The sequence below is a fragment of the Chaetomium globosum genome, genomic scaffold (genome assembly GCF_000143365.1).
Source record: "Chaetomium globosum CBS 148.51 scaffold_1 genomic scaffold, whole genome shotgun sequence".
Lineage (NCBI taxonomy): Eukaryota > Fungi > Ascomycota > Sordariomycetes > Sordariales > Chaetomiaceae > Chaetomium > Chaetomium globosum.
The window spans coordinates 1,059,908-1,076,749 of record NT_165976.1 but is presented as its reverse complement, the minus strand read 5'-3'; the positions used below and the strand labels follow the sequence as shown (position 1 = coordinate 1,076,749).

General features: G+C 54.1%; 6 protein-coding genes across 6 annotated transcripts in view; 3 read left to right on the top strand and 3 right to left on the bottom strand.

The window, feature by feature from the left end:
- Positions 1–846, bottom strand: part of CHGG_00357 (uncharacterized protein) — a gene marked incomplete at both ends in the record, with an annotated part of 4,603 nt that extends 3,757 nt beyond the window's left edge. The window contains 5 exons of the mRNA XM_001219577.1: positions 129–291; positions 349–367; positions 431–453; positions 505–598; positions 760–846. Coding sequence (XP_001219578.1) covers positions 129–291; positions 349–367; positions 431–453; positions 505–598; positions 760–846 — 386 coding nt within the window. The remainder of the gene's footprint in view (positions 1–128; positions 292–348; positions 368–430; positions 454–504; positions 599–759) is intronic.
- A 375-nt stretch (positions 847–1,221) lies between these two features.
- Positions 1,222–3,380, bottom strand: CHGG_00356 (uncharacterized protein; the record flags this gene model as incomplete). The annotated part of the gene is made up of 5 exons (XM_001219576.1): positions 1,222–1,568; positions 1,705–1,828; positions 2,069–2,344; positions 2,861–3,179; positions 3,334–3,380. The coding sequence occupies 5 exons, from the start codon at positions 3,378–3,380 to the stop codon at positions 1,222–1,224; spliced, it is 1,113 nt and encodes a 370-aa protein (XP_001219577.1).
- Positions 3,381–5,456: 2,076 nt separating this feature from the next.
- CHGG_00355 (uncharacterized protein) lies at positions 5,457–6,209 on the bottom strand (the record flags this gene model as incomplete). The annotated part of the gene is made up of 1 exon (XM_001219575.1): positions 5,457–6,209. One exon carries the CDS (start codon positions 6,207–6,209, stop codon positions 5,457–5,459), a length of 753 nt encoding a protein of 250 aa, XP_001219576.1.
- Positions 6,210–7,651: 1,442 nt separating this feature from the next.
- CHGG_00354 (uncharacterized protein) lies at positions 7,652–8,574 on the top strand (the record flags this gene model as incomplete). Its single annotated transcript, XM_001219574.1, has 3 exons — positions 7,652–8,016; positions 8,086–8,422; positions 8,551–8,574. The coding sequence occupies 3 exons, from the start codon at positions 7,652–7,654 to the stop codon at positions 8,572–8,574; spliced, it is 726 nt and encodes a 241-aa protein (XP_001219575.1).
- Positions 8,575–11,595: 3,021 nt separating this feature from the next.
- CHGG_00353 (uncharacterized protein) lies at positions 11,596–13,515 on the top strand (the record flags this gene model as incomplete). The annotated part of the gene is made up of 4 exons (XM_001219573.1): positions 11,596–12,264; positions 12,353–12,576; positions 12,830–13,354; positions 13,458–13,515. 4 exons carry the CDS (start codon positions 11,596–11,598, stop codon positions 13,513–13,515), a joined length of 1,476 nt encoding a protein of 491 aa, XP_001219574.1.
- Positions 13,516–14,410: 895 nt separating this feature from the next.
- CHGG_00352 (uncharacterized protein) lies at positions 14,411–16,417 on the top strand (the record flags this gene model as incomplete). The annotated part of the gene is made up of 8 exons (XM_001219572.1): positions 14,411–14,925; positions 14,989–15,066; positions 15,125–15,160; positions 15,240–15,606; positions 15,704–15,837; positions 15,893–15,919; positions 16,020–16,162; positions 16,239–16,417. The coding sequence occupies 8 exons, from the start codon at positions 14,411–14,413 to the stop codon at positions 16,415–16,417; spliced, it is 1,479 nt and encodes a 492-aa protein (XP_001219573.1).
- Positions 16,418–16,842: the final 425 nt, after the last annotated feature.

The following is a 16,842-nucleotide window of genomic DNA, read 5'->3' as shown; positions in this document are numbered from 1 at the left end:
CCTCTATTTGTTTGTTACTGTGGCCTGTTCGTCGTCTCGCGCGGGATGGCACCACAGAAAAGCTTACATGGGTGCCGGGGTGCGTGTCGGCTAGAAGAGGGGTTGGTTAGCGAGACGGGGAAAATGACCAAGGGCATCGAGTCTCCGAGGGTGCCGTACCAAAGTCCATGGCCCAAATTCCGGTGCCTGTCCCGGCATCCAGTACTCGTTTTAACGGCGCGCCTTCCTTCCCGGCAGGGCAGATATGTAGTGCGCCGTCGAGGGTCAAGTAGAAGATGTGATGTTGCATATCTAGGGGGTGTCAGCATTGAAGTCAAGAGATAAGACAGGGCAAATCATTCATCTTACCTAACCGGTCGCTTTCTTGCTATCAGAGGAAACACGATCAGTATCACGGATGTCAGTTTGATTGCGTTCATGTCATCCTTACTTCATCACTAGGCAAGATGTATCCTAGTAATGATCAGTCAAGTGCGGTCATTTTCTCGCAGCAAGTCCACCCACCCCTTTCTGGTTTCCAGCCGTGGTACGAGCGTCCATTCTCATGCCTGAATCTCATGACGCTCGATGCGAGCGAGGTGGAGGAGCTTGCCAGGGACTGGACAGCGGTCAGCTACAATACGCTGGCCCAAACCGCAAGCCACAACCGGACTGACCCCGTAAGTAGAATCGTCATCCTGCGCATCTGGATTCTGAGACGTTGACGGACAGATGTTAGCAGAGTGGAGTTCCGCAAGCCACGGCTCGGACAAAACCCACGTCGTCGGCAACCAGGGGCTCATCGTTGTCGGGACCCGGGTCCGTGGGGACGGGCGGCGGAGATGTGGGGTGCGCGGGTGACGACATTTGGGCGCACTTAATTGGTGTTGACTTGAGTTGTTGGTTTGTTGCTTCTTAATTGTTGGGACAAATCGAGTCGGTGGCGTTGCTGAGGGATCCGCCGGTTTTGTGCAAAGTATTCTGTAGTTACCGTGCAAATATTCGTATTACGTATTCTAGGTATCTCTGGTGCCGGGTTGGCTGACGTGTTCGTTTCGTTTCGTGGGTTCGGGGAAAGAGCGCAATGAAGGTTAGCGAAAAGCAGTCGTTGGGAATTCTGCGCAGAGTGGATTTTCAAGTTTTATAGCGAACAGGGCGACGGCACCAGGTCCGGCACCGAGGGGGAAAGTGGTTCAAGTGCAGGCGAGTGCAGGCAAGTGTGCATGCAGCCAGGGAGTCGGGTCAGCCAATTGACGCCAATCGACAAAAAGTCCAGGGGTTCCTCGGTCTCTCGGGTATGCCCAGATTGATGACCGGATTCCCGCCATGTAACGGCAGGTGCCAGGCGATGGCGCCATGACTCCCTGGTGGTGTCTTCGCCCACTGAGCTCCCAAGGTTCCCCCACTTAAGGCCAAAGAAAGTCCCCAAAGACAGGCTTCCGGGATACCCGCAGATTGGTCCTTTGGGGGAAGAGCCCCAGGATGACCAAGTTGGGCATAGCTTTGCATGGGTCCCACGAGGGCCGGCATGTGCCCCCAGTTCGACCCAGGCTTTGATTTTTCCCATTGTTCGGGCCGGCTTGGCCAACCTGACAAATGACAAAACTTCATTCAAATCACAGGCAGGTTTCGAACCATCATCACAATAAGCTCTTGTTACTTGTCGGACCACCGCCCCACCTCCCGCCACGATGCTCTTGCTGCCCACATGTGCAACAGACTTACAACCCGGAAAGAACACCAACCCCACGATGCGATGATATGCGTCGGCATTGGTCTCAAAATTCGCCATCAATTCCGACTGGACGGGACGGGCTGCAGTGGCACGGGCCTCGAGTTCATGCAGCTCCTGTGTATGCAAGTTCGGCCGGACTCGATGAAACCTCAGGCATCTTCGATTGTCTGTCACTCGTGATACTGCGCCTTGCTAACCCTAATCCAAAACGAAAGAGAAAAAAAGAAGAAAAAGGAAAGAAAAAGAAAAAAGCGATTGAATATCTAGGAAAGATCCGGGTTACTTTCGTCCATGTTGTAGAACTCGGCCCACTCGAGACTGGAGAGGTGTCCTGCTGCTCAAGTTGACACAGACCCTTTTGCTCGCTCCCGACTCTATCAACAGTTTCGCCGCTTGCACCTGGCCCTGCGCGATGACCTCGAGAAGAGCAGTAGCACCCCATTCGGGATAGGCCAGGTCTACCCCGAACTGGGTCAAGACTCGCACCGTGTCTACACCCCCGCTCACGGCAGCTTGGAAGAGACGGCGCTCCATATCTGACAGCTTTGACGCCGCAAGTTCAGAAAGAAGTTCATCGGCGGTTTCCCAGGACCGCCCCAACAACAGGCTAGCTGCTCCTTTGTGGCCATTCTGCAGCGCAACAGCTAGCGGGGTTCGCCCTGCGTTGTCCACCATTTGTTCGGGAAGCGGGCGCAAAAGAACTTTGTTCATAGCTTCATCACCTACCGCCGCAACTCGATGTAGGGTAGCTTGCCCGTTGTTGTCAGGGCTATCTCGAACGAAACATGTTCTAGGGCATGCAACGGCCAGACTCGTCTTGTCCTGGTATCCACCGGCTCGAGGTAAACGCCTTCGTTGACTGAAGGTGGCACGAGAGCCCTTTCCACATTAGCAGATGGTTGCGGCAACTCCGAGTTATTTGCTGTTCGGGGCAGGTATCGTCGTTGCCGAGGAGTAACTGCACGACGGGCTCATGGTTGCCTTGGGTGGCCCATGACAGCCGAGTTAGGTCTGACTTGTCCGACAGTGTTCTGTTTGCACCGGCACCGAGCAACAACTCCACGACAGCCCCATGCCCGTTCTGTGCGGCCCACGACAACGGCGTCTGTTTATGGCCACCTCCGGGTCCCGGCCATGGTGACTAACCAGAGTGGACACAACATTCTGACCCCGAAGTATGCCGCCAAGTGGAGCCTCGTCATACGCGCTGGAATATCTCGAATACTCGCTCCGGTGGCCAGGAGTGCTTGACAGGAGGCTTCGGCCTTGACTTGGGATTGGAGAAACCCCAAAATCGATCGATCCTGACTCTCTGCCTCCCGGCCATGATGGCCCCAAAAGCTGGTGGCGTATTTGTATAGTTGATACGTCTGTAAGCTGCTGTTCAAACTCGGTATCTGTTGGGCCCTGGTGCTCTACCCTATTCATGTCGTCTTCGTAGGCGGCGCGGTACGCGCTCGAACCGCTGGGTAGGGTTTCAGTGCGGCTTTGATGTCTTTGGGCAATCTGCCATCCATGAGTGAATCCACCCCCAACCTTGCCAAAGAAAGGTATCGCAAGAACACCGGTCACCCAAAATGCAGGATGTCCCAGATTGGGTATTCAATTCAAGTGCTTACATCCCGCTGGCGGCTTTGGCGATCTCATCCCTGACCTCCTCTCGCATGTTTTTCAACAAGTACGGAGCTCCCTTGCGAGATCTGCGCGTCCACGAACTTGGCCACGTCCTCATCCCTAGCATGGATATCCAGCCAGGTGTCCAGGTCAAACTTCTCCGTAATTTCCGGGATGGACCTCGGGGCGGCAAGGACGCTTGCGCCGTGTTTCCGGGGTTCCAGCAGTCCCGTCAAGAATGCCGTCCGACAGCGACCTGCTGTTGGGCATTTGTCCAAAGCGTCGACGACAATAAATACCCTCGAGAGCTCGCTAATCACCGTGTCAAAGGCATCCGAGATTTCATACAGGGACGGACGCGTCCCCTTTGTCTGATGTTGATCAAAGAGTTTCCTCAGCTTGTCTGACATCCGAGGTTGGTTCTGAGTTAATTGTTTTAACAGGGATGCAAACAGACCCTCCACAGACTGCTCATTTTGCTGCCAAAGGTTGCAGTATATATACGCTATTTCAACGGATTGGTCCTGCAAAAAACGAGAGCCAAGACTGGTGATTATCACGGCCTCGAGGATCGTTTTTCCTGGCCCAGGCATTCCGCGGCAAAACACCGTTTGACCCTTCGTTTCCACGCAGTTCTGAAACTTGGCGTCGTTTAGGAGCCACTAGCCCGTACCCTCTTGATGCGTTTTGATGTGTCTGCCATGCAGAAGGCTATAGTTCATGATGTTAGCCAATTCAGAACTTTCTGATCTTTTTCATTTTGCATCATCGACTTGATCTCAATCGCGTTGGTATTGACCTCGGACAGAAGGGTACGAACTAATCCATCTATTAGAAACCATATATGATCTAAAACTGGGAAACAAAGACCTGAACTAACCCTGCCTGAGGATACCCTTGACTGTCGGCTCCTTTTCAACATCGGCCGGCGATACGTACATGTACTGCAGCAGCTCTTTCGCCAGCCCCGCCCATGGGGCCGAGCCTGTAGCTGTTGGGGTCGTTGGCGGGCCTGCGGATTGCGTTGGGGTGCACGGAGTCGAGCATGCGCGTGACCACGATGTTGTTGATGGCGAAGGGGAAGACCTAGGTACCTGATGGTGGAGTCTGTTGCGAGCTTACCTAGGTTAGGCGGTGCACATGGTGGGTGGTGAGATGGATGGTACATGTACCTACGCGAGGTTGATGGTTCACACTCCCAACTTGAATTTTGGAAATTGCTCAGGGATATTGGTTGTTATTAACCTCCTAGGAGGGCATATTCTCGGGGTTCTGCCTCTGACCGACACACACCCTCGGTACCCAATTCCGCCCTCCGTCCCTGCCGTTCATTCGTGGCCTTGCTGGGCTCTAATCCAGTGCTCAATCTCGTTGTTAAAGGCCGCAGCATTACCAGCTCGAATAGCTTCGAATCCTTGGTGCCCAAATCCTTCACCTGATGGGTACCACTGTACCGAGCCTCATTTGGGTCCAGGTTTGTCCGTACTTGAGTCTGCGTTTTGTCTCACTCTCACATCCATAAATCAGGGGGTAATGAGCGGAGTGTTTATTGGATGTCACGGATGTTGGGGTTGGGCATCACTCATTGGCGCGCCATTCTATGCAAGTTCGCCGTATGATGATGCTCCTCAACTGTGTGTCATCATGTATTCCAATGCAGTGAGTGACAGAAACGGAGCCTACGTCACGAGCGGGTAAGTCTTTGTTCGGCTGGTTCAGTCTCAGGGGTGTCGGGTTGAGGAGAGCAGGGCCAACCAGAGCAGATCGTGAAGCGAGAAAAGATGTGGGCTTGCGTGACTGCAAGTGGCGGTTGGGTTCCTCTCCGTTTCCCGCCCAACCGGGGAGCTTGTTTGGGAGTGAGATGGGGCAAGTCAAATGGGGGAACCGAGAGGTTTTCATGTCTTCAATAACATGAGCTGCACTTGAAGAGAGCCCCGGGGTTTAGATGGCCGCCATGTGAAGACGTATTAACGCTCTCTTCATTTCCACCCGTGACTTGACTCTAGTTCTAAAAGCCAGCGGCGCCAATGAGACAATAATCATGTACAAATTACATAGATACATATACACATCTCGCTTTATCCCTCTCTATCCGCCTTTATTAACACGCCCCTGTCCATCCAGTCCCTTAAAGCGCCACCATGGCACCAGCAACAGCCACCACGGCCGCAGCCGCGACGGCAAACCCAGTCTCCCGTGGGGCGGCACCGGTCGAGGTGCTGGTCGTCTCCCCGTCGGTCGAGTCGTCGGAGTTATCAGCGCCATCGCTGTCGTTGGTGGGCGCGCCAGTCTCGGCAGGCCCGGAGGAAGTGTTGCTCTCGGTGGGCGAGACGCTGGTGTTGCCGACGGTGCTAGCGTAAGCCATGGCGGCATCCATGTACGCGTCATAGAGTGACGTGCAGGTGTCGAAGTCGGTGGCGAGCACAAGCTCGAGGCCAGCGCTCAACGCGCCGCCACAGCTCTGGGCCAGGCTCGTGACGGTGGGCTTCACCTTGTTGGCCCAAGAGACAGACTCGCTCACGAAGGACGAGTAGGCTGACGCGATGGGGGCGGGGGCATCGACCGAGGTTTGGAAGGCGGCGGAACAGACTCCGCTGATGTATTTCGGGTCGTCGATGGAGAGGGTCTGGAGCTGTTCGGCCTGGCTCATCATCCACAGCGCCAAGCTGTCGCTGATGGCGAGTTCGGGCTGGTCCGACCAGATTTCATCGGCCTTGGACGAGCACTCCTTGCTCTCTCCCTGACGGCGGGCCAGCGCCAGGGCGGGCTTGACCAATCTCGCATCGGGGGCGGCGGTGATCTGGGCTGCGGGAGCCTCGAGGGGCTGGGCGAGGGCGAGAGACGCGCCGGCGAGGGCGGAGAGGATAGTGAGGGAGTGCATGATGATTATTTTGGTGGTTTGGTTGGAGGCTTGTATGTGGTATTTTGAATGGGTGAAGACACCAAGTCGTCGACAGAAAAGAGTTTGATATATGTGATGTGTGAGGTGGTCGACACATGAATTAACTCGGGGCGCGCCGACTTATTTATCCACTTCGAAAGGGGCTTGGGAAATTACCCAATATGGGGGCCAAGATCTTGTGATGCTGCCCTGTGAAGCTTAGGCGGCATCCTTCGGGCCAAACGATTGGATATCTGGTGTTGTCAGGTTTGGGCGGGTCTAGGCTCGGAAAAACGGCTCGATTAAGATTGATAGTTCAAGCATGTTAAGACAAAGCTAAGTATAGCTCCACAAGGCTCGGACTTGACCTTTCCACTGCTATTTCCCGAAACCGATCTTCCTACGAGGCAGCCTAGAGCAGAAATATCCACCGCCTTGCTTCTCTGCTTACTATTGCTTCTTGACCGCTGGAGGGATCATGGAAGGATCAGTATGCTTGTGGAGATCACATAGGTACCCGAGCCGCATTATCGGATCTTTTGATCCGTTTTCGTTGCCTGCCTACTCAACCGTTGGGACGGTCAACACCACACCGCCACCACTCAGCCCCTTGTTCTTGGTTTAGCACGACCACGCGATGGCGCAGACAGCAACGCCCGTGCAGAGCAGAAGGACAGCCCGATATGCCTGTCCACAGGCTTGCTCAGCAACCGGGCGCGTGTCCCGGCTGGGAGATGCTAGCATCACGCTGCGCATAGTTGAATGATTCTAGCACCCGTTGTCCCTCGCCCTCGAGTGATACTGCCGCATCAGCTCCAAGCCAACGACATAACGCATCAGCTCCAAGCCAACGACATAACGCACCAGCCCCAGCCACACAACCAACGCAGCCGCGAGCACTCGACAAAACGCCAACGAGATGACGGCCAACCCAACTGTCAAGTAGCACCCAGCTGGCGATAGAGGTACACAGACGCCATGACCACCACCTGGTCCTCCGGGCTCGTTACCGTCACAACCGCGACCGGTGCGGCCGTCTGGCATGATTTCACCATTCCCCAGCCTAGCCCCTTCCCTCCCACCCCGGTTCAACACTTGATTCGTGCTACCAGTTGGCGCTGTTTGGCGTGGCCGTCATGGTTATAATGGATGGTTAAGACGAGGTTGGTCATGGTGAATCCAGAATCGGCGGTTAGGTAACAGCTACCTACCTAGGTACGAAGTACTTCGTACCTTCCTGGGTTCGATCTTATTCAATTTTGTTCCATTGCAAACGATGTGGGGCTTTTAGCACCACCCACTGCACACTGGTAGGTCATCACGTGAACTCGCGTTGAGCACAACCTCGCTGTCTTCAACAAGCTTGCTCATCTTCACAGCTCTTCCCTTCCACTCGGTTTTCGACACGCGCCGACTGAGCAACCCTCAGTGCACCATCGACCATGGCTGTTCCCGATGAGCAGGCCGACTACTGGCCCAATTCTCCAAGCACATCATCATTCCCACCACCAGGATTGTCAATCAACAAACTCGCTGCTCTCTACCCTCGAGAACGACTGCTGGTGCATCCGCTGCGCTGGAGCGACCGACAAGTCGCCCTGCTCAATTGTCGTATACATTATCGCGGCGACCGAGATACAGCTAACCATGGGAACGCCAATACGAATACCGACCCACCGCCTCCAAAATCCCAGCTCGAGCTTTTTCTCGCCGATCGTCTCAAGTTCCGACTCACACATGAGGAGTTCATTGAAACTACCCAAAGGCTTCTCCCGCCGCTTGGCGGTCAAATCACGATTGGTGACCAGTACGTGTTCTACCATTAGTAGGGTAATTATTGGGACCGGTCTATACTGACACTGGTTGAATTTCCAAGGCGAATTGCTAGTCTCAACTTCAACCAACGCCCTTGCGCCGGTGTCGTGTACTCTGGCATTTCGGTCTCGTTCCAGAGCACCACTCGCAAGACTATCATGTTCCCATGCTTCAACCATGACGAGACTGCTGTGGAAAGAAGATGCTTCATCTCTCCTCCGAGTCATTCGCGTTACGGCATGAACCTCCCCGGAATATCCCGTCTGCACCGCCATTTAAACCATCATCGCCAGAAGGACCCTTTGAAAGACCCATTCTTGGTTGCTGTCCTCATTGCTTTCGCACAAGAAAAGCGGCGTCGTGCACCCAAACCAGAACCTCCCTCTTCTAGCTTCCGGGTGGGTCATTCATACCTCTCTCTTACTTATGTTTATGCCCCGCTCGTGATTTCCCATTCCACAGCGGGGATCCCAAGGATTTAAAACTGACCATGCTATGATTTCCCAGATTCGCTTTCTTTTTCCAGGTGGGGACCGGCCAAAGTCATTGAACATGTATATCGCCAATGTCCGAGCTGCGTTTCTTGATAAGTTGGACTTCCCAGGCAAGGAACCTGCCGCCAATTCGGGCCTCAACATCTATCATCGGCAGATTTCGACTTTGCCTTTACAAACCTTGCCACGCCGGCTGTGTCGGATGTTGGATCTTAGTTTTCATGGAGCCGATGCTTCTCGACGGAAGATGGAGGAAAAGAATCCCAAGGTGACCAAATTGAATAACACAGCCGAGTGCGATAAAAGGAAGGACTTATCAACATAGCCACCCTGGCCAATCAGGTAGGTAGATAAATAGGTATGTAGGTAGTCTCACCATCCTAAGGGCGAAAGAAATAGGACCGTGAAAAAAGAGAGAAAAAAGAAAGGAAAGAAGAAGAAGAAAAAAAAAGAGAAAAGAAGAGAAGACAAATCAGGTGATACGAAAAGTATCTGAAATAAGGGAACCGCAATTAAGAACAACGAAAAGAGGTGGAAAAGGCGAATGATTCTTGAAAGGAAGTGTCGCGATGGCTGCCGTGGAAGTAATTCCACTGCAGGCTGCACGCGATGCTTCCTTATCTAATCTAAATGCGGGGCACCCACGTGCCCACCCAGGGGGTCCAAACCCTAACCCTGGGCCCTCCATTTTACTGTATTACGGACTATCTCTAACTCTAATCACACAATGGGGATTCTTGTATCATCACGCAATCCTATTAACTAACTAAAAAGAAAACCAAAAGTCTACTTTTATTTCTTTGGCTTTATGTTTTCTTTTCCTCCCTCATTCTGTCGACTGACCAGCAGACGCTCGGGCACCCATAAAAATTCCTGTATAGGGGGCTGCGTCCGCGCGGCCAACAGCAGGTCAGAATGCCTTCGCAAGATGGGTAAGAGGTGGTTAAAGTTGCGGATGGACCGGGCGGTGCGAATCACGACGCGGGCGGCGAAGAGCTCGTCGGTTCCCCATTTGCTTCCGGTCTTTATTTCATTATCCTGTGTTGCATTGAGGTCTTTGATCGCTGAGCCACGCTTTGCCGCATAGGCACCAGCATCAGTGACCTCCTCGAAATATATTATTATTCATACTCCGCTATGCCCTAAGGCGTGCCGGACCCTCAGCTATTTAATGTACAGGAAAACCGTGCCCTCCCGGGCCGGGTGAAAAACCCATGCCAACAATCAAGGAACGATGCGTTCTGGTGAGTCTGCGTATACAAAGAGAGGAGGCCTCCTGGCCTCCGGACCGAGGCGTTTCAGGCCGCCGCTTCCAGCTCGAGCCTCCTGGCTAAGCTGTACATCGGCAGCTTCCCCGTGTCCATCAGCCGGTCGAGGATCCTCCTCTCAAGCCGTGCAGTCGTGGGATTGATACCGTGTAGAACAGAGTAAAAGTCCCGTCGTGTCCGAATTCCAGTCCTCTCCCATCTTCGAGCCAACGGTGGGGCCAAACACCACACTACTAGGTGTTCGGCAGTCTCTCGTCCCTCGCCACACTCGCAGGCAGGCGTTAGAACCTCCGGGACTCCCCGTGTGAACAAGAAGTCCCCTAGGCCTATTGCTCCCGTCCGGATTTGAATCAGCAGTGAGCTCTTCGCCTTGTTGAGACCGTCGTGCCTTCTTAGGGTTTCGTTCCGAAATAGCGTCTCCCGCTGATGGTCAAAGTCGTCCGCCGGCCTGGTAATTGCTCTGCCGTCCCGTTCCTTTAACCACCTCGCTCTCCAGGCCTCTTCTGCTACCCTGTCCGTATCAACGATTCCCCCCGTCCAGCGCATGACCGTGCCCGCGGCTCTCTCCACCGCCGTAGTCCCTTGGGGTCCCAAGGTTCGCGGTCGGCCCCTGTTGCCCCTCCTCGAGCTGAGTCCTCGAAATAATTCATGTTGCTTTCGTAAAGTGGTGTTGGTTGGCAATGAAAGTGTCTGGTTACGGCGGTACAAACAGCGAAGGTCGAGGTTTGTAAATGATAATACAGGTAGGTAACTAGACTAAGTTTGTAACTCAGGCCGGTTTGGCAAGTTAAATAACCCTGGGATTTCCACCTCTTGCATACCCGCCTGCATCTGCATAGCAGGTGCTTGCACATGATCGCATACAGAGCACTTCCATGACAGAGAACTGTACAGGTGTGCCACTTTCCTGTTTGTGAATCCGCGGTTTGAGCCTTGGGGCCAGGTATGTAATGGTAGTGCGGTGGCAAAGCCTGTTTGACTGCGCTGGCCATCACAGAAGGCGTGAGCAGACTGGAAATGGGATTGGTCGGGCATCAGGAAAGGCTGCACACATTCAGGTGTGTAGGTAGGTATGTAGGTACCTATGTACAGTGCCCGAAAACACCTTTCTCCTCAATGACAACCCAACACAGAAGAAACACAACCAAGGTTACCATGTGACTATTGTTCAAGGTTATCATTTGGCTGAGAGATACTACGTACATAGGTACTTGACGTATCCGGGCTGTAAATTGTCGACTGATCAAGAGGTAACTGGGGCCAAAGTAAATCATTTCAGCGGGTTGGAACATCTCCGTTGACGGTGTCAAGACGGAAAGCAGTTGAGGCGCTACAAAGAGCCTAGGGGATATGAGAAGACGGCCGCGCTACAATGCTAGCTTGAAGCAAAACCCAGTTCTCCCTCAGAAACGAGGGCAGACCACGTTTGGCAGTATTGTAGCAAAAACACAGAAAATTTGGAACCGTCCGTTGAACTACATCCCGCCTCATCAGTCACATTCCCGAACTTTCACATCCTATCTTAATGTCTGTCGCATCCCTATTAGGTACTCTCTGCATTCCCAGATTCGAGATAGTCAGATATACCCCTCCAATTACATCTGCAAAAAACTCACATGAAGATTGTGGTAGTGACTGCCAGAGCCGTATCACAACACTTGAAGTTAGGTACCTTAAACATAGCCCCAAAAGCCGGGAACATCTCGGATCCAACTAGGGTAAGGGCATTTCTAAATTGATCTACCTAGGTTATTAGTTTTGGGGGAAAAGGGTTGATAGCGAATCACATAGCTCTCGAGAACACCCACCATGTTGCATCCGACACGGATCCCCCCCGTCTTGCCCAGCGTGGGCGTGCAACCAAACTTTAATCCTACCAAACTTGCTACCCCTCCTCCCTCTTCAGCTACCGTCACGACAATGATAGAGAAAATGAGCCATCTCCACGAGCTTTTGGGCTCTCTCCAGGCCTTCGTCGCTACCCCAGGCACAGCCATCTTCGCAGCGACAGCCATATGCTCTCTCATTGCAGCCATACACGTGTTCCGCGCCTGGTGGCGGCTCCGTCATATCCCCGGCCCATTCCTCAATTCAATCACCCCTCTCGTTATGACATACCACTGCTTCAAAGAGGACGTCACCACCTACACATACAATCTCACGCGAAAGTATGGCCCTCTCGTTCGTGTCCAGCCCAACGTCGTTGTATATAACGATCCCGAGACGTTTCGTCGCATCTGCTCGGTCAAGGCAGATTACACCAAGGGCCTCTGGTTCGAGTTCTCGCGCTGGAATCTCGAGCGGTATTCTTGCATCGCCATGCGAGATAATGAGAGCCGCAAAGAACGCAAGACGAAGCTTTTGCCTGCTGCAAGTGGCCCAACCCCTTTATCCTGTGGTTCTCCGCTTCTAACAATGCAACAAAATCAGTGGGCTGGTCAGGGTTTATCCGTTATGGAAGGCCGCGTTGACAACCAGGTCCGATCGTTTCCTTGACTTGGTTGAGAGGAAGTACATCTCGTCGCCGGGCAATCCCCGGCCGATGGAATTCGGTCATCGCGCGCAGTTCTACACGCTTGACGTCGCGACGAGCGCTACCTTTGGTAAGCCGTTTGGCTTCCTCAAAAAGGATGGGGATGTCGAGAAGTACCTGGAGATTACCGAATCCATGACCCCCATGTTTGGTATCCTCGGCACGTTGCCCTGGCTTGTCTACGTCATGCACGCCTGGCCGCTGAACCGGATGATGCCCGGGGAGGGCGACAAGGTGGGCTTCGGGCGGATGATGAAGTGAGTTGTCTGGTGCCCGTGGATGTGTGGTGTATTGTTCCCACTGACTGCGCGCGGTAGATTTGCCAGTGATCAGGTTCACCAACGGCTTGAGCCGGGCGACGCGAATTCGGAGCATGATTTGATCCGAGGATATTTGCGAAATGGAGTCGAACCGGAGGACGTCGTTCAAGAATGCATCACGCTTATGTGGGTTGGACCCCATCCGGAAGGAAACACGATGCCGTCAAGTGCTGGACTGACAGGTCCATAGCGTCGCAGGTTCCGAAACCACATCCGTCGCCCTCCGCATGGCTCTTCTCTCCATTCTCACCACCCCTTCGGCATACCGCAAACTGCAAGCCGAGATCGACAACTTTCATGCCGACAAAGCTGCCGAAGCAGACGACAAAAGCGTCATCACCTACGCCGATGCCAGAACCTTGCCTTACCTCCAGGCCGTCATCCGCGAAGCCCTCCGTCTCTGGCCCCCGTCGGCCGGACTCTTCACCAAAGAGGTCCCCAAAGCGGGTGATAGCATCCATGGATACTACCTCCCACCAGGAACCGAAGTCGGCCAGTGTCTTTCCAGCGTTGGCAAGCTGCCGCGCATCTGGGGCGCCGACGCTGACCTCTTCTATCCCGAGCGCTGGCTGGAGGCGACCCCTGAGAAGTTTGAGGAGATGCAGGCCGCCGTGGATCTGGTGTTCAGTTCGGGGAAATATGTTTGTCTCGGAAAACACATTGCGTGGATGGAATTGCTCAAGTTTTTCGCTGAGGTAATTGGGTCCCTAGCTTGGTGAGAAACTCTCATGTTGTCCTTTCGATGCTGACCGTGGAATATAGGTGTTTCGGCGATACGATGTTGCTATCGTCAACAATGTTCAACCCCTGAAGCTCAGGGACCCCATCACCTGGCTCACGACCGACTTTTGGATTCGATTCACGCGGCGCGAATGAAGCGCAAAGAAGAAAGAACTGACACAGCTGGCAGAGAGTTACTCGACTGAGAACTTGCAGGTCGTTTTTTGGAGGTAAAAATGTACTGTTTCTCGAACTACACAGTAAAGATATTATCTTGGACTATACAAGGTTTAAGATATAAATGAAAGTTCCTGGACTTATGTGAGAGCCTACCAGACGCCTTCCTCACCGCTAAGAGCGTACCAAGCCTATTTCGGCGCCTATGCACCTCGGTAGTGACCTGAGTTTGTGACAGACTCGGTGTGCCTGGAGGAAGCAAACCTGCATTTCAATCCTTGTTCTTGGCAGAGGAACCAACCAGCCCCCTCGCCAATGGCATGTCGGTTTGGATGGAGCGTATCATGTGTGCAGGTCAGGGAGGGAGGCGGAAGTGTGGTCGCGTCAAATCGCGCCGAACTTTCAAGGATTCCCGGGACTTGCACGCCACCGGGTCGGTGGATGCTACCTTAGGAACCCCGGAAAGATAACCCAGCAGCAGTGCGTCTCCTTGCCATTTTGAGCTTTATATGCGCCGGCTATACTGGTTAGAGCTGATGACAAGCTCTTTTGTTGGGTATTATCCGCGCCACTAGCAACTGAGCTTGCGCACAGTCAGCCGTCTATCGATGCGGGGGATGCCACCAAACCCCAGATTGCTGCATTAATGCTGCGTTGCAGAACCGGGCGAGCCGGGTCAAATGCCGGATGGCAGATTGGTTGAGATTTGTGCAAGCCTGTAAGGGTACCTGGGCTCCTGGGGTACCAAGGAACATCCACAGAACCCCACTGTCGAGGAGCATAAAGACACCAAGCTGGTTTCCGTCATGGATGTTGGTGGCCAACTTGGAGGTTCTCCTCATTCCTGAAGACAGCCATTTTGGACACCGCAGCCATGCGGTTTTATATTCTTGCCTGTTCTTTCCTGCTCGCCCCCTTGACAGGGGCCCGAGATCCGGGCAAAGAGCGACCCGACCATGGTCTCACCGTCAAAACCACAAGCGGCACTTACACGGGTTTCGTCAACGCCACGGGACTCCGCGATGTGAACCAATGGCTTGGCATCCCATACGGCCGCCCCCCGCTCGGGGATCTGCGCTTCATGCCTCCCAAGAGAGCGCCCGACTACGGTCGCGCTGACGCAAAAGCCTACAAGCCCATCTGTTTCCAGACTGGCAACAGGACCGGCGCGTTCTGGGAGCTGATGCCCGAGTTCCAGAACACGGACCCCCAGAGCGAGGATTGTTTGTATCTCAACATCTGGGGCCCGCGGAAGCCCGTTGAGAAGAAGGTGCCCGTCATCATTTGGGTGTGCGGAGGCGGGTTTAGGGAGGGCGGCGGCCATGCGCCCTACCAGGTCCCTGACCAGTGGATTCAGAGGACGCAGACGCATATTGTTGTCACCTTCAAGTACAGGGCCCCAAACCATGGCTTGCATGAAATGAATACTCATGCTGATTGATCTTTTGTTAGTTATCGTCTCGGCATCTTCGGCTTCCCCAACTCGCCGATCGCCAACAAAAACGCCGGGCTGCTGGATATCCGGCTCGTGTACGTGTTCACCTCCTGGTATTGCATACTGCTTTCTGCAAAACTGACGTCTAAACAGCGTGGAATGGCTCAAGGATAACATCGCAGGATTTGGGTGAGTGAACTCAGGGATCCGGTCCTGTTCCACAACATGTCAATTCCGTCTTTACTGATACACTTCTCCCGGCAACCAGCGGCGACCCAAACCGCATGGTCCTCTACGGCCAGTCCGCCGGTTCCACGGCCGTTCTATCCCAGGCCTACGCATACCCCGAGAAGCCCATCGTCCGCGGCTTCATTGCCTCGTCGGCCGGTATCGGGGCCACCAACCCGACAAACACCACGCTCTTTCACGACCTGGCGCAGAAGGCTGGATGTGCCAACCTCACCGAGGCCGCCGAACTCAAGTGCATGCAAAAGGTTGATGCGCCGGCGCTGCAGAAGAAGGTCAACGAAGCCAACACCGATCCTAACCGAGGGGCTTTCCGCCCCATTGCTGATGGCGTTAGTCTCTTTGCGAACCTGACGGAGAGGCTCGAAAAGGGGTTGGTCGCGAAGCAGGTACGTTTTTAGGTTCTTGTCTACTGTGGAGTGCAGCGACCTCTGCACGTGCGATTGCAAAACGCATTGCAAGGCTAACTCAGAACCGTGGCTGCAGCCACTGATCACCGGGTTTACGTACAACGAGGCGGCGGCGTTCTTGCCCTTCAACATCAACGCCACAACACCGCCAGAAGGAGCTGGTGCGCCGGGAGCCGGCGGGCTGGCATGTGGCTCCAGGCGCGAGATGGAGTGAGTGTGTCCCTCCTTCAAGCATTGGAGTACGTCACTGATCTGTTCCGTGCAGTGCCCGCGCCGCGTATGGGTTGCCGACGTACGTTTACCTTTCCTCGGGCAACTTCAGCAACATTACGCCTCGGTACTGGCTTGGGGGCATGCATAGTTGTAAGTACCTCCTTCTCTCCATTTCGGAGATCCTTTCCCATGGCAAAGACATGGCCCAATGACGACGGCGCTGACCAAACCGCAGCCGACATCCCCCTCGTCTTCGGCACGCACTACCAGTTCCGCGGCAACTCGACCGAGCTCGAATGGCAGACGAGCTTCGCAATGGAAGGTAAGTGCTTGTCCGCACCACTGATTCTGTGTCGAATTACTGCCCAAAACGGACGCTGATTATTTTCCCCAAACAGCGGCTTGGGTCTCCCTGGCCGCGAACCCCTCGGCCGATCCCCAGGACCATCTCGGCCAGAAGTGGCCCAAGTACACGGAAGCCAGCCGTCAAGTTGTCGTGTTTGGTAACGCCACGGGTCCCAGTGCGGCCTATGTGGCGCCCGCCGAGATCTTGGACAATTACAGCGGTCCCTGTTAACGAGGAGGGAAGTTTCACATAACATTGGGTGGCTTTCTGCCAGCTCGGCGGCTCGCGGGCATTATTGGGCGATTGGGTCTAGGTCTTCTTGGATTCTGTCCAGATATGAAAGTTTCGGGACCGGGAGTTTCGGTTCAATGTTCATATCGGGTCAAACCCTTCAGCCCTCGGCGGCAACATCCGGGGGCTGCCGAGCGCCTTGCCGAGTTGGCTGGTGGCGTAGGCTAGGTGAAAGGCAAGAATCCCAATCGGGCGTCACCGTTTCAATTCGCCCAGAAGTAATCTCAAACCCCAGTCACCGACTCACTAGGGGATCATCCCGGTGTGGTGGCGCGTCAGGTGTCTTGTGTCGACAGTTGAAACCAATGCGCGGGTTAACTATCGAATGTCATGTTATGCCCCGTTCATGGAGAGCAGTGATGGCG